The 14,375-nt window shown below is 39.5% G+C and overlaps 1 protein-coding gene across 1 annotated transcript; it reads left to right on the top strand.

Moving 5' to 3' along the window:
* The first annotated feature begins 1,106 nt into the window (after positions 1-1,106).
* On the top strand, positions 1,107-13,825 carry arcn1b (archain 1b). Its single transcript, XM_032510481.1, has 10 exons — positions 1,107-1,353; positions 3,676-3,939; positions 6,212-6,391; positions 6,494-6,699; positions 6,879-7,040; positions 8,578-8,743; positions 9,477-9,624; positions 9,806-9,914; positions 11,631-11,835; positions 12,112-13,825. Exons 1-10 carry the CDS (start codon positions 1,351-1,353, stop codon positions 12,199-12,201), a joined length of 1,533 nt encoding a protein of 510 aa, XP_032366372.1. The 5' UTR covers positions 1,107-1,350; the 3' UTR covers positions 12,202-13,825.
* The last annotated feature ends 550 nt before the right edge of the window (positions 13,826-14,375 follow it).

Below are 14,375 nucleotides of genomic sequence, written 5' to 3'. Positions count from 1 at the left end.
AAAGTTTTAAATCCCATCAAGTTTGCCCGTTGCCCTTGATTCCTGCTAATATTTAATAATTCATTCCTGCTCAAGACAGTTTAACGTAATAATAAAATTGGTACTATGGTTGCTAAGTGGACGAAGATGGATGGATGAAGATGGATGGATCTTTAAAGTGTGATTTAGGATGATTAAAGCCATGACAGTGTGATTTTTTTGTGTGTGTTTTCTTGGATAGAACATCACACGTCCCCATGGTTTGCACAACTTAATTGAACCAATTGTTTTGGGGATTACACAACATAGTATAAGCACAAGTTGAAACAATAAAGGTCTTATAATTTGATTTCCACACAGGGACCCTCTACAAGACCTGACCTCAAGATCAGGTAGTAAATCAACATAGGGTATCGTGCTTTATTGGTTCATTTTGCCAAACAAACTTTCAATTAAGTCAACATAAACACGTTTATAACACTGTGAAGGTGGAGATTTTGCCCAGTTACTACACATTGACGTGGTCCTCTCATTCTGTCAAATGGTTCACGAAGATTAATGTCATCTTTTTGGTCGTGTCCCCACTCTATTTCTTGGCAAGATACATTTACATTTATACATTTTTATACGTTTCTTTCCGTATATATTGTCTCTGAATTTTCCCTTTCTTATAAACACGTGTTTTTTTTTCTTACTCTGCTACCAAAGCACTACTTCATCATCAATTTGATCGTATGACTCGCAAAATCTCATAGTCATACATTTTCCAATCATAAATCTTCCTTTTTTTTTAATTTTTGGAAATTATATCAAACTTGACATTCCAATCCTATAGTCTAAAAACAATAATTAAAACCCTAGATCTTTGCACCAACGTTTTGAACTGATTTATGATTTATGTATGTTGATTCCCTGCTATTTTCTGTTTTTGTATGTTTTATGTTTATGTCAATAATTTAAAACAAAACTGCTTCAACCTAGACGTATAAATATATATGTATATATATATATATATATATATATATATAAATTTTCTTTTTATATATATTTTGTTTCCAAGTGTTCGGCACCCCACTAGAATATAAATAAATGGAAGAAACGCCTGTGGAAGTAGTGCGAGAAACTTATTTATGCAACAAGGCCAACATTTTGTGGCCCACGTCATTGGTTTTCACGGTGGGCAGTTCTATTGCTGCTCTTCCGGTGGAGACGTGGCTCTGTACTGCTGCCATATTGACGCTAGCTAGCTAACAATCACACAACTTGGAGTGGCCTTTATATTTGCACCTTGCTATTCTAGAGTGACTAGAAATCACGAAAATCGAGAAACACGAGAGACGGAAGATCGTCGTAACATAGAGAAAGACCAAAATGGTGAGTGACAGTCGGAAATTCAGATTTTTCCCTGGCTTTTATCGGGCCTAGCAATTATCATAACACTGGCTAACCTGATAACTAGCTAAAGCTAGGAATCAGTTAGCTAGGTTCTTCAAGAGCGAAATAACAGGAACACCAAACTTTACTTTTCACCGGGCTGGCAGCGCTAACCTTATATAGAGTTGATAAAATCAAATAAATGCATCGTTGTTTCTTTATACAGAGTCAATGTTCAGGTGAGTAGGCGACACAGTGTGTGCAGACATTGCTGACGTTAACTAGCGCTACGGTTAGCTAGCTAGCTAGCTCCTGTCATTAGCCAGATCCGAGCTAACGTTACCTGCTGTCATCCCAGCCAGGCAACCCTGGATACCGTTCTTAACCAAACTTTATCTAACGTTATATACCGTTGATTTGTGTTATCATTATGGTGAGCCAGCTGCTACAACATGTATTCACAATTGTTGCTTGTCCGTATCAACTTCGATGCAGTCGATGTCTTTCATTTCTGACTTCAGCCATTGTCAACGTGGAATTAATACAGTTCATTCATTTACCAGGGTGAAACGAATAATGTACTCATATTAAGCGTATTTTTTTTATTAAAAGATGTTCCGATGCAAATTATTCCTTCCGATACCGATTTCGGTAACGTTTCCAGAACAAGCTACCTGTACCGATCCGATACCAGTGCATTCAAAATAACAAATACAAATTTTAACAGCTGTATATTAATAACTCTGTATGGATGTGATTGCTGTTATTGTTGTATGGCTTACATACATACATACATTTTTTTGTAAAACATGAACAAATACATACAAAGAACTAATACCATTGAACGTTTTTATTATCTACTTTGACAGTCAGTCTTAACTGAAAAACAAATAAATCTAGAAATAAATAATTCCTTAAAAAAAAAACGGTGCATCCACAATTTAGTAAAATAAAATGAGATCTCAAGGGCTTTATCCTGTTATTTATTTTGAAATAAATAAAATTACACATACAAAGTTAAAGTAGTGCAGTAACAGTATGAACCGGTAGTAAAACTCAAATTGGCAACACTACTGCTCAAAACTAAAGCTTTGCAAACTGTAGACAATGCTATTTTACAAGTGGGATGTTTCAGTGTAAAATAGTGCCAAATTGCTAATATTTTACTAACAATAGATAGATAGATAGATAGATAGATAGATAGATAGATAGATAGATAGATAGATAGATATTTATTGATCCCAAAAAATGGGAAATTATGGTGTTACAGCAGCAAACCTACCTCAGTCATACAGCACAGATGATAAATGAAAAATAAGAACGTTAGGTGTGACTAACATTACACTCTGTTGCACTCTCTGCGAGCCGACCAAACCGGGAGAATAATTGATTTGCCGTTTGGTCTGCTTGTAGAGAGCTAGCCGTAACGTTAGCCAACAGCTCTTATCCGGGTGTAACTACCTTTTAATGTCTATTATTTTACTAGGGCTAAATGACATGGTATGGGAGAGGTGCATAGACTCATTTTAGGCCAGCCATTTAGAAGCATTATTAGATCTTGATACAACCATGCTGCATCATTGGCTCACTGATGCTGATTAGATTTACTCCTTAGGTATTACAATTTTGTATTGAATGACAAGGCATTTTTCGATTCAATACTATGGATGGATCAATTGGTGCCTAGTACTTACTTAAGCTAAATTTGAAATGTTATGTAAGTTAATTTAATAGAAACAAATATCTGTTCACACTGACGTTGTCTTAATGAGACAGCCTCACCGAACACCAGTTAAAGTTGTAAAATGTCAGCAGACATTCACCCATCGTAAACCCGACTTATCGTTATCTCACCATTGTCAAATTCTGCATATATGTTCACTCGGCAGCAATTATTCTTAATAAATATCAGGTTAAATAGAAACTTTTACTTTTACAATACAGTCTTCTACCACCAAAACTCAAAGTAGTACTTCGCCTTGAACAGTGCGAACCAATGATATGAGTTGTACTGCTACCTTAGTAGGTCTGTGGTGGCTGAATATGCCATGCAATTTTGTCTAATGACAATATTAAATTGCTGATGTTTAACTTTCTATGACTTGCTCTCTCTAGAAAGATGCAAACCATAGTCGGGATTTGGGTTACCGCAAACGGGGGAACTGTCAACCTAATTTGAGCATTATTTTCCTTTTGACCTATAACGTGATTTTGCCTTTTGGTTAAATTGTCACGCTCAAACAAATTTATGCACGCACAATGTGCTGAACATTGTGAAGCTATGTTGGCACTACAACAGTCAAGTTTTCTCTTCTCCTGTAGGTGCTGTTGGCAGCGGCGGTGTGCACCAAGGCCGGCAAGGCCATTGTATCGCGGCAGTTTGTTGAAATGACCCGGACCCGTATTGAGGGTCTTCTGGCTGCATTCCCTAAACTGATGAACATGGGCAAGCAGCACACCTTTGTGGAAACAGACAGTGTTCGCTACGTGTACCAGCCACTGGAGAAACTCTACATGGTCCTCATCACTACCAAGAACAGCAACATCCTGGAAGACTTGGAGACACTCAGACTCTTCTCCCGTGTGGTAAGGAAAACATGGTGCTTCTGTGTCTGTCTGTGCCTGGAAATTAAATAAAGTCCATCATCAGTGTGATGTAAAGTTAACATGTCACATTGCAGTGGGAAGAAACGGAAATTGCGTTAACGATTTACGTCCCGTAGCTGTAGGTCTATACTAGTTGCATACAAATTAATCTGAATGTGATGTGGTGGGTGTATGCTTTTTCCCACATCCAGTCACTGAAACCGGTCAGCCAGGTTCTTGTTATCCCTTTTAGAGTTATTCTAACATGCACTGTAGCAGTCTCCTGCATACATCTCAGTGTGTATTAAGTGTATTAAGTGTGTGGGTGGTGCAGGCCAAAAGTTTAGACACACCTTCTCATTCAACGTGTTTCCTTTATTTTCATGACTATTTACATTGTAGATTACTAAAGGCATCAAAACTATGAATGAACACATGTTGAATTATGTACTTAACAAAAAAAAGTGAAATAACTGAAACCATGTCTTCTAGTTTCTTTAAAGTAGCCACCCTTTGCACTGATTACCGCTTTGCACATTCAACTGGCATTCTCTTGATGAGCTTCAAGAGGTAGTCACCTGAAATGCTTTCCCAGCAGTCTTGAAGGAGTTCCCAGAGATGCTTAGCGCTTGTTGGCCGTTTTGCCTTCACTCTGTGTTTGGGGTCATTGTCCTGTTGAAAAATAAATGATGGTCCAACTAAACGCAAACCGGATGGGATGGCATGCCTCTGCAGGATGCTGTGGTAGCCATGCTGGTTCAGTGGGCCTTAAATTTGGAATAAACCACTAACAATGTCACCAACAAAGCACCCCCACACCATCACACCTCCTCCTCCATGCTTCACAGTGGGAACCAGACATGTAGAATCCATCTGGTCACCTTTTCTGCGTCGCACAAAGACACGGCGGCTGGAACCAAAGATCTCAAATTTGGACTCATCATCCCAAAGCACAGATTTCCACTGGTCTAGAGATGTGTCTGCTGCTAGAACTCTGTGTGGTATTCATCTGGTCTCTAATCTGAGCTGCTGTTAACTTGCGATTTCTGAGGCTGGTGACTCAAATGAACTTATCCTCAGCAGCAGAGGTGACTCTTGGTCTTCCTTTCTTGGGGCGGTCCTCATGTGAGCCAGTTTTGTTTTCGCGCTTGTTGGTTTTTGTGACTGCACTTGGGGAGATATTCAAAGTGTTTGCAATTTTCCGGACTGACTGACCGGCATTTCTTAAAGTCATGATGGCCACTCGTTTCTCTTTACTTAGCTGATTGGGTCTTGCCATGATATGAATTCTAACAGTTGTCCAATAGGGCTGTCGGCTGTGTATCAACCTGACTTCTGCACACCACAACTGATGGTCCCAACTCCATTAATAACACAAGAAATTCCGCTTATTAACCCTGACAAGGCCCACCTGTGAAGTGAAAACCATTTCAGGTGACTACCTCATGAAGCTCATTGAGAACACCAAGGGTTTGCAGCACTATGAAAAAAGCTAAGGGTGGCCACTTTGAGGAATCTAAAATATAAGACCTGTTTAAGAGTTATTTCACACTTTTTTTTATCTACAATGTAAATAGTCATGTAAATAAAGAAAACACAGTAAATGAGAAGATGTGTCCAAACTTTTGGCCTGTACGGTATGTATTTATTTACTAATGGTCCATGTAAGATTGTGGATATTCATCAGTTTATACATTTCAAGCTTAAAAAGAACAAAATGGTTTTGTCTGCCTCTCTAAAATTCCAGTATAATTTTATATGTAAATTTTTTTTACTGACCTTCATTTCAAATGTTGCTGTCATGTAGTGCTTGATAAGCACAGCAAACAAAACTAATGGAGTAAAAACAAACACAAAACTATGATGTGGCGATGAAAGTATGATCATTACAATTGCTCAGAGCCTGACTTTTGTATTGTAATACATATAGTTTCAAACATGAAGCTCTACTGTTAATATTGTACAGCAACTGGTGTTTTTTTGGTGTTTTAAAATAGCTTTGTTTAAACGGCTTGTCAGAAACAGGTGAAAGTTGCATTTATGACAAAAAAATTATGATTAAACAAGCATTGTTGTTAAAGTTTAGCCAAATGGGCCAAAGCTTAAACAACCTCAGTTTTATTAGTGTTTTTTAGTTTTATTGTGGAGTTGTCAGAAGTCAAGCCTTTAGCCAAGACTGTCATGTAAAAAATTGTTTTTTTTTGGTCACTTTTCTTAAATGCTTGCTTGGGTAAAATTGTCTGATATTCCTTTGTCTTCCCTACCATTCAAGATCCCAGAGTACTGTCGTGTGCTGGAGGAAAGCGAAATATCGGAGCACTGCTTTGACCTGATCTTTGCCTTCGATGAGATTGTGGCACTAGGCTACAGAGAGAACGTCAACCTGGCTCAGATCCGCACCTTCACAGAGATGGACTCCCATGAGGAGAAGGTTTTCCGTGCTGTCAGAGAGGTGTGTTTTGTGTTTGCAGCAATTAAACACCATTAAAATGGATGTAGTGTTTAACTGTCACATCATTTAGAACAACTTTAATTGTTATTTGTTAACTCACAGACCCAGGAAAGAGAGGCCAAGGCAGAGATGAGGAGGAAGGCCAAGGAGCTGCAGCAGGCTAGGAGGGACGCTGAGCGCTCTGGAAAGAAGGTGCCAGCTTTTGGCGGCTTTGGCAGTGCCGGCATGACCAGCGTCTCATCAGGGTCCATCATCACAGACACCATCGTCGAGCCTGAGAAGCCCAAGATCACACCAGCTACAGTCAGGTACTGACAAAAACCCAAAATCTGTTTTGAAATTTGAAATTCTCTTTTTGTTGTTGTGTAACGTTGCATTGTAGTGCAAATGGACTTTTGTGGCCCCTCCATTGTACTTTTGATTCTGTTGATCATCTTGGTTGGAGACCAATGTTTAAAGATGTTTCTTTTGTTTTTTTTCTTTCCAGACCAAGTGGACCCAGTAAGGCCCTGAAACTGGGTGCTAAAGGGAAAGAGGTGGACAACTTTGTCGACAAGCTCAAGTCCGAGGGTGAAACCATCATGCCCACCTCAGGAAAGAGAGGCTCAGATGTATCTAAAGTTCTACCACCACCAGTCAATGTGGAGAGGTACACACACATCACAATCTTTATGATCAAATGTAAATAGGGTTTCCTTTGGAAGTGTCAGTTTTTAGAAGGGCCTCAATGCTTGTTTCCACATAAGTGATAACGCTGTGGTTCTTGCAGACTTTGTTAAAATTCAGATAATATACTGAAGAATTTGTCTGAACGTAGAAATGGTCTCAGGCCCCTAAAAAGTGTTATTTAATTATGACACAAACTACTCGTCTTCATGTATTTATTAATTTTGATTATCTGATAACAATGAGAAGATCAAACATAAAAAGAAAAACGTCCTGAATGGTTTGACAACCGTGTTATTGAGGGTTGATTTTGCATGGTTGGTCAAACAGTGCTCTATAAGTCAGAACTCATATTTATGACCAGGGCTCCGCCCTAAATGTTGATTAATAAAAGTGTAGATGACAAGCAAAGGCATCTTACAGGTAAAATGTGGGACGTTGACATAACCGTTATCAGAGTTTAGTGTGGGTGGGTTCAGCTGTGTTGTAGAAAAACATCCGTAATAACATTAAGTGTTTATGAAAACATTTTCTAAAAACTAATTGTTGGGTCTCTTGTAAATTATAGAGTGTGGTCTAGAGGCTGTCACTTTTTATCTGTTCTAAATGTAATTACTAAATTTGGACAACCCTAATAAAAACACAACTAAGCCGACTTGGAAAATTCAGAATCAGGTCCCGCCCTAATTATGACATAAATATGAATTAGGTGTAACATGATATGATGAACAAATGTTTAACAATAATGCAGTGAAGCTCTAGTTAAACAGTGTGCACTTCCCTCAAACATTGTTTTTTATAAGTAATGTTCTTTTATCCTTTTTAAATTCAATAAATTGATTTTCAATAATAGAATGCATTTACTGCAATACATTGTAAGTGATTTATGCAACAGTAGCTGCTTTTAGTTAGAATTCAGTTCATTACTTTATTTGACCATGAGGGGCAAGTAAAAGGCACAAAGAGTAGCGCGGAAAGAAAATGATCAGATCCAGTTCAAATATGAATAAATAGATAAATAAATAAATAATGCATTGGGGAACGCTATGCAGTCTAAATCGCTAGAGATCATTAATAAGAGTTGTTAAAGTGCAATGGAATAATCACGTCAAGCTTTTCATGAAGTTTCTAATTCACAAATTGACACGTATTCACATGTTATGTATCACTAGAATTATTATTATTATTACATTGGTTTGACAGAACATGGAGAAGAGATTTTTCTTGTACTAAAATCAGAATTTGGCCGTTCAGTTTCAATCGCCTCCAATATTTTGGAGGTCTGTCCACAAAACCAATAAGTGAGGCCTCTTCTGTCCTGTAGTAATCAACTGCTCACCTCCCATAAGCCCAACCCTCTACTTAACCATGCTTTAAAGCGTTTTTTTCTTTTCTTTAATAGCCCAAATGCTGTGTTTGAGGCTTACTTGAGTTTACACTTTGATACGCGTATATTACCTGATCTGACTGTCTTCTGTGTAGTTAAATCATTACTTGATTGGGATGTGTTTCCTCTCCAGTGTACATCTGCGTGTGGAGGAGAAGATCTCGCTGACTTGCGGACGTGACGGCGGCCTACAGAACATGGAGCTGCTGGGCATGATCACGCTCCGAGTCACAGACGACAAGAGCGGACGCATCCGCCTTATAATCAACAATAATGACAACAAAGGATTGCAACTGCAAGTACGTGTGCCACATATTACAAATATTATATTTTCTGGAGACAATGTTATACCATACAAAGTCTTGTTTTGCCAGACCTTCCTACACAGCGCTGCAGAGGAGGGTCTAGATAGTCCACACAGCATTCCGGGATGCGAGAAAAACGTGTTCTGGTTTATTGGCATTTCTTAAAACCAATCAAAATTGTCACGGGCGGCACTAAGCACTGCACGGAGCCCCGGTGCCGCTGGAAAATAGCCTTGGGAAGGAACTTGTTTTGGTGGAACATGTGTACATTTAAAAGTTGTTTTAGTCGTGCAACAGAAAACTCAGGTTGGACAGATAGTCTAGCTAGCTGTCTGGATTTACCCTGCAGAGATCTGAGGAGCAGTTAACTATAGTCCTCATGAATCCACCAGAGTTTAAAATGCCAACACAAAGGTAACGGAAATCCGGTCAGGACATATTTCCGGCGGTAACGGGGCAATCGTGGAAGATTGTGATTATAGACATGTATATTCCATACACAACAGTATAGCATATGTTACTTACTACTTTTCACACATACATTCACCAAAGAAGAAAAAAGCAGCGTACCCCAGTTATTAAATGTTTCTCAAAAACGGTTGCCGTTCCATTTCCAAAGTTTTAAATGACCCAAGTTGTAATGTGTACATTCATCTACACTCAACTTTTCTCTGTTTAACAAATTACTAATATGAGTGAGGTATATGTTTGCGTCGTCTTTTCTCAGACACATCCCAATGTGGACAAGAAGTTGTTCACAGCTGACTCAGTGATTGGCCTGAAAAACCCAGAGAAGTCCTTCCCTCTCAACAATGACGTGGGTGTGCTGAAGTGGAGACTACAGTCCACAGACGAGTCCCTCATACCTCTAACCAGTAAGTGCCACTACATGGGATTTATCTGGGGACCTGTGGAGTAAAGCCAGTTTGATGTGATGTTGCTGTTTTTAATATCAGCCTTGCCGTATACAGGTCACTGTAACCATTTAGTTTTTGTACACTGTACAATCACACTGGGTTCTCATGTGACTGATAATATGTCCTGTTCCTTTCACAGTAAACTGCTGGCCTTCAGAGAGTGGTAGTGGCTGCGATGTCAACATTGAATATGAGCTGCAGGAGGAGAGCCTCGAGCTCAACGACGTGGTCATCAGCATTCCCGTACCGTAAGTACATCTACTAAACGTTTAGGCTCTGAATGAGTTTTTTGTGGGTATTTGATGCATTGAAATTAGCAGTTTGTAGTTGCATTTGCTACATACTGCCCTTAGCGCTGAGATCCACATAAAATAATAGTAATAAAAATATGTACTGTAAATAATAATACAAACTTTATTCTTGTGTAAAAATGTCTGAAATAGCATTTGGGGACTATACATAGGACTTAAAATTAAAATCTGGTTGATACTGTAGTTTTAAATATAAATGGACTTTTTTTTATGTAGCCCTTTTCTAGTCTTAACGACTACTCAAAGCACTTTAACATAGCATAGAAACCATTCACACACTGTGGCCGAGGCTGCCGTACAGGGTGCCACCTGCTCATCAGATAAACACTCACACACATTCACACTCCGCTGCGCAGGCAACCATGCTACCACCGAGCCACAGCCGCTGTTGATAGTATCCAGGGTTTTTAGAGCGCTTAGGTGTAAATGGCATCATACGCTCATTAGCATAGTGGTGACGTCACGTAATTGTTTGCATAAAGTTTAGTGGTTGCCAGTTAAAGCAAGGGAGGTCACTAAAGCAAAACTTCAGTGACTTATCACTGAAATGAGAACAGCTGGTCCACCTTAAAGCCAGCCCAGCTTAAGTTAGCAATCCTGTGCTGAAGTTGTCGCTAGCTAACACACACACACACACACACACACACACACACACACACACACACACACACACACACACACACACACACACACACACACCATCTTTTTCTCTCTCCCCTGCACACTAAGGTTTGGCGTAGTTTTTTTTTTCCCGATACATGTGCTAAAAAAGCAACGACAGTCTGTTACATTAAAGAACAACTTTTGTTGCAAAGGCCATACAGTCAAGATAAAATGATTTATTGAAATGTAATAACAATAACTTATTTCACCAGTAAATTGGTGTTAAATGACATAAACAACCATAAGCTGGGAAAAGAGCAATTTACAATAACTTTGAATGTACCACGAGGCTCACCAGTTACCACATAAGTAAACACACCGTCTGTGTTGTTTCTCCAACAATGGCAGCTGCAGACTGTCGGACGTCCGGGTGTTGGAATCCTCTTCAGTAAAATAGTGCAAGTTCCGCCCTACAAAGCAGGCCGATTGGTTGGGTTTAGGCATTGACCTTTAAGTGGATAGGATAGCCGTTTTTGGTCAGGGGAAAAGACAAATTGGTTACGTTACCTAACATAACCATGGACGCCTGGCCAATAGTAGTGTGTGAATACTTTTGAAGGGTGGGTCTTGCCTAGAAGTTGCGTGGGTTCCATAATAACGTGTTGTTTAGGCCCCGGTGCCTATGTGTGGGTTGCAGCTGCCGCTGTGGGCCGACCCGTGGGTCAGCTCGTCCAGATGCTCTCCATGTTGTTTTTACGTTTGTACATTTAGGCGGTGTATCTACGCCGTATAATGGCAGGGAAAACCCTGGTATTATCAAACCGTCATGTCAGACCAAACCTATAAGGGGAAGGTGCAGTGAGAGTGTGTAGTCATCAAATTAATAGGGTGTGGCTGTTATTGGGTCCATGAGATACAAACAAATCTTCCCCGGATAGAAAAGGGTTGCTTTTTTCTTTGAAGAAGTGTTTCTGGCACCACATGTGTTGTCCTAATCTATTGGCATGCATGCCAAATCAAAAACAAAAAAAATGTACTGTTCCTCTGCAGGTCTGGTGTGGGAGCCCCTGTGATTGGTGATCTGGATGGAGAGTACAAACATGACAGCAGGCGAAACATTCTGGAGTGGTGTCTACCTGTCATCGATGCCAACAACAAGACCGGCAGCCTGGAGTTCAGCATCGCCGGACAGCCCAATGACTTCTTCCCTATCAATGTGTCCTTTGTGTCCAAGCGCAACTACTGCGACATCCAGGTGGGTTACTGAAAAGAACCACTGAGTACAGGTCACATACACTCAGTAGGCCACTTTATTAGGGACACCTGTACAGTCTGATGCACTCCAATCCATCTCTTCTGCTATAAAGTCTACAATCGCCTTACAAACCAGGTGTAGATGGGGCTAAATAAATGTCATGGATGGATAACTGTATACAGTTCAGACATGCAGGTACTCTCTCCTGCTTGTGCTCAGTAATGTTCCTTATGATAAATAACTTACATTCTGTAAATTTCCTTTTTTCCCCCCCAGGTTACCAAAGTGACTCACGTAGATGGCGACAGCTCCATTAGATTCTCTTCAGAAACCTCCTTTGTTGTCGACAAATATGAAATCCTGTAAAGAATATTCAAAGAAAACCTCAAAATCAAAAAAATCACCAACAAAAAAAAGTCCAAATCTATGCTTCAGAGAAAGATTGAAGTTTTCTTGCCTGCCCACCCTGTATACTATTTCAGAGACTGTGTACATCGACAGGACTACGTCAGCCCTCTGGCAAACCCTCTTCCTGTGGTGGAGCAGAGCAGCAGTGGTGGTGTATTTATATGTTTGTATGAGAGAGGATCATCTATATATAGAGTTAATTGAACAGGAAAAACCAACAAACACACAAAAAAAAGAAAACTACACTGATGCTGTTGTGTACGCCAAGCAGAACTGTAAAGAGGACTCCAGACTAAGTAGAGGATGACTTCTGGGGTGCAGGAGAGGCCAGCGGCCTTCTCTCGTCAATCCATCTATAAAACCCTGCCAGGAGGTAGAGAGGGAGAACGGGGACCTGAGGCCACTTTATCAGTCTCTACTAGAATGAGCGCTGGTAGTTTTCATCCCCCGGCCATCATGCATCCGCCGCACCCTTTCTTCTTCTTCGGTCACATTGCAATGGTTCATCGATAGTGGGGTTTTTGCTTTCTTTCTTCTCAGATTTTCCTATCCGTAATAACTGCAGAATTGTAGCTGTCTCAATCATTATAAGCCTGTCACTCTTTAATAGTTAAACTATTGTGATTTGCTCTATTGATATCTCACTTCAGATCATTGTTTTTGTTTGTTTTTCTTCTCGTGATGACACTCGAGTTTTCAGTTTTTCTAGTGGTAACACTTCGCTGAATGCAAAATATTGCTCTGTGCTCAGTATATTGTCTGTACTGTCTGCGGTTATCATCAAAATGGTTGTGTCCTTTTATTTTTAACTTTAATTTTTTACTGTTTGCAATATAATTAGTCATTGTTTACCACTAATCTGGATATTGAAATTTAACAGTGAACAGCAGGACTTTGTAAGAAATTGTCAGCTGCAAGGTCTGTTGTATTTACCAACCAGTAAATACAACTTTGCATCTGTTGAATTTTTGATCTTTTCTTGTAACACCATTGCAACTCCCTCGTCACTTTATCAAAGAGACGCCATGTTTCACTCAAGTCCAATGATCAGCCCTCAGATATCAGCGCACAAAGTGCTTTGAACACGCGGCCCAAAAACAACATTCAAGCCCTTAATCCAACATCCCACAAGGCGTTTTAGATCTGAGATCGGACTGATGTTTGTTGGCATAATAGTGGAAATATACACACAAACACAGAGCAGGGATCCGAGGCTGGCAGCCTAACATGGGACCCATTCCCCTTACATCCAAGCTAAGCAGAGACGCGCCTCGAGCCCTCGCATTAAACTCTGCTGCTGACACCCCTGTTCATCCACCTAGTCATCCTTTACTTAAATTCTCATAGTGCATCAACATTATTCAAGATATAACATTTGTCTTTCATGTTATTGTTTTTTTTTGTTTTTTTTTCCATTTGTACTCCCCAATTTTCAATTTAGCAATGGTTGTGTGGATGTGGGGTTTAAAATGACTAGATTGAGCATTTTTAACTAAATTACTGAAGGGGAATCTTAACATTCCAGTGTACAATTAGAAAAAAAGAATCTTTAATGGAATAAAATGTATTATTGAAAATGTAAGTATGACTTGGGTTTTTGTGTTGGTAATTGGCTTGACCAGGAGTTTAGGATTTGGGATTCACCAGTAATACAAGAATGTATTGTAAGTTTTGTTTATATTTCATTGGCATTTAACGTTGGATTGATCACAATTAAATGGGTTACAAATTGAATATGATATAAAAAAGAGGCAGTCAGAGATGTTCCGGTTAAATGGCTAAATGAGCAAACCGCATAAAACTTTTTATTATTTACTACCCACAACATGTATTCCCTGGAAGAATTCAATTTAAATTTGAGGTATTTCATTTTTCTTTGTCTTATGTGATGACTAACCAACTTTACACACATAACTTTAGGCTCTCAGAATGACTCGTCCTGTCCGGTCACCCAAGACATTCATTAGCATTAACTGTGAGGGTCACAGACGCCAGACTAAACATGGATCAGTGAGCCACAGGTTGTATTTCTACATGCATGACTCTGACGTGACATGTCTGACCTTTTTATTGTACCACTGAAGTACAGGCGCCTTTAGTTAATCACAGTGGTTCCCAAATCTTTTTGGTTT

The sequence above is a fragment of the Etheostoma spectabile genome, chromosome 3 (assembly GCF_008692095.1).
Source record: "Etheostoma spectabile isolate EspeVRDwgs_2016 chromosome 3, UIUC_Espe_1.0, whole genome shotgun sequence".
Lineage (NCBI taxonomy): Eukaryota > Metazoa > Chordata > Actinopteri > Perciformes > Percidae > Etheostoma > Etheostoma spectabile.
Note: the sequence above shows the minus strand (reverse complement) of the source record. Positions and strands in the feature narration are given on the sequence as shown.

Coding starts and splice junctions, on each gene's coding strand:
- arcn1b (XM_032510481.1), top strand. Junction 6,392..6,493: donor TTTTCCGTGCTGTCAGAGAG/GTGTGTTTTGTG, acceptor GTTAACTCACAG/ACCCAGGAAAGAGAGGCCAA. Junction 11,836..12,111: donor GCAACTACTGCGACATCCAG/GTGGGTTACTGA, acceptor TTTCCCCCCCAG/GTTACCAAAGTGACTCACGT.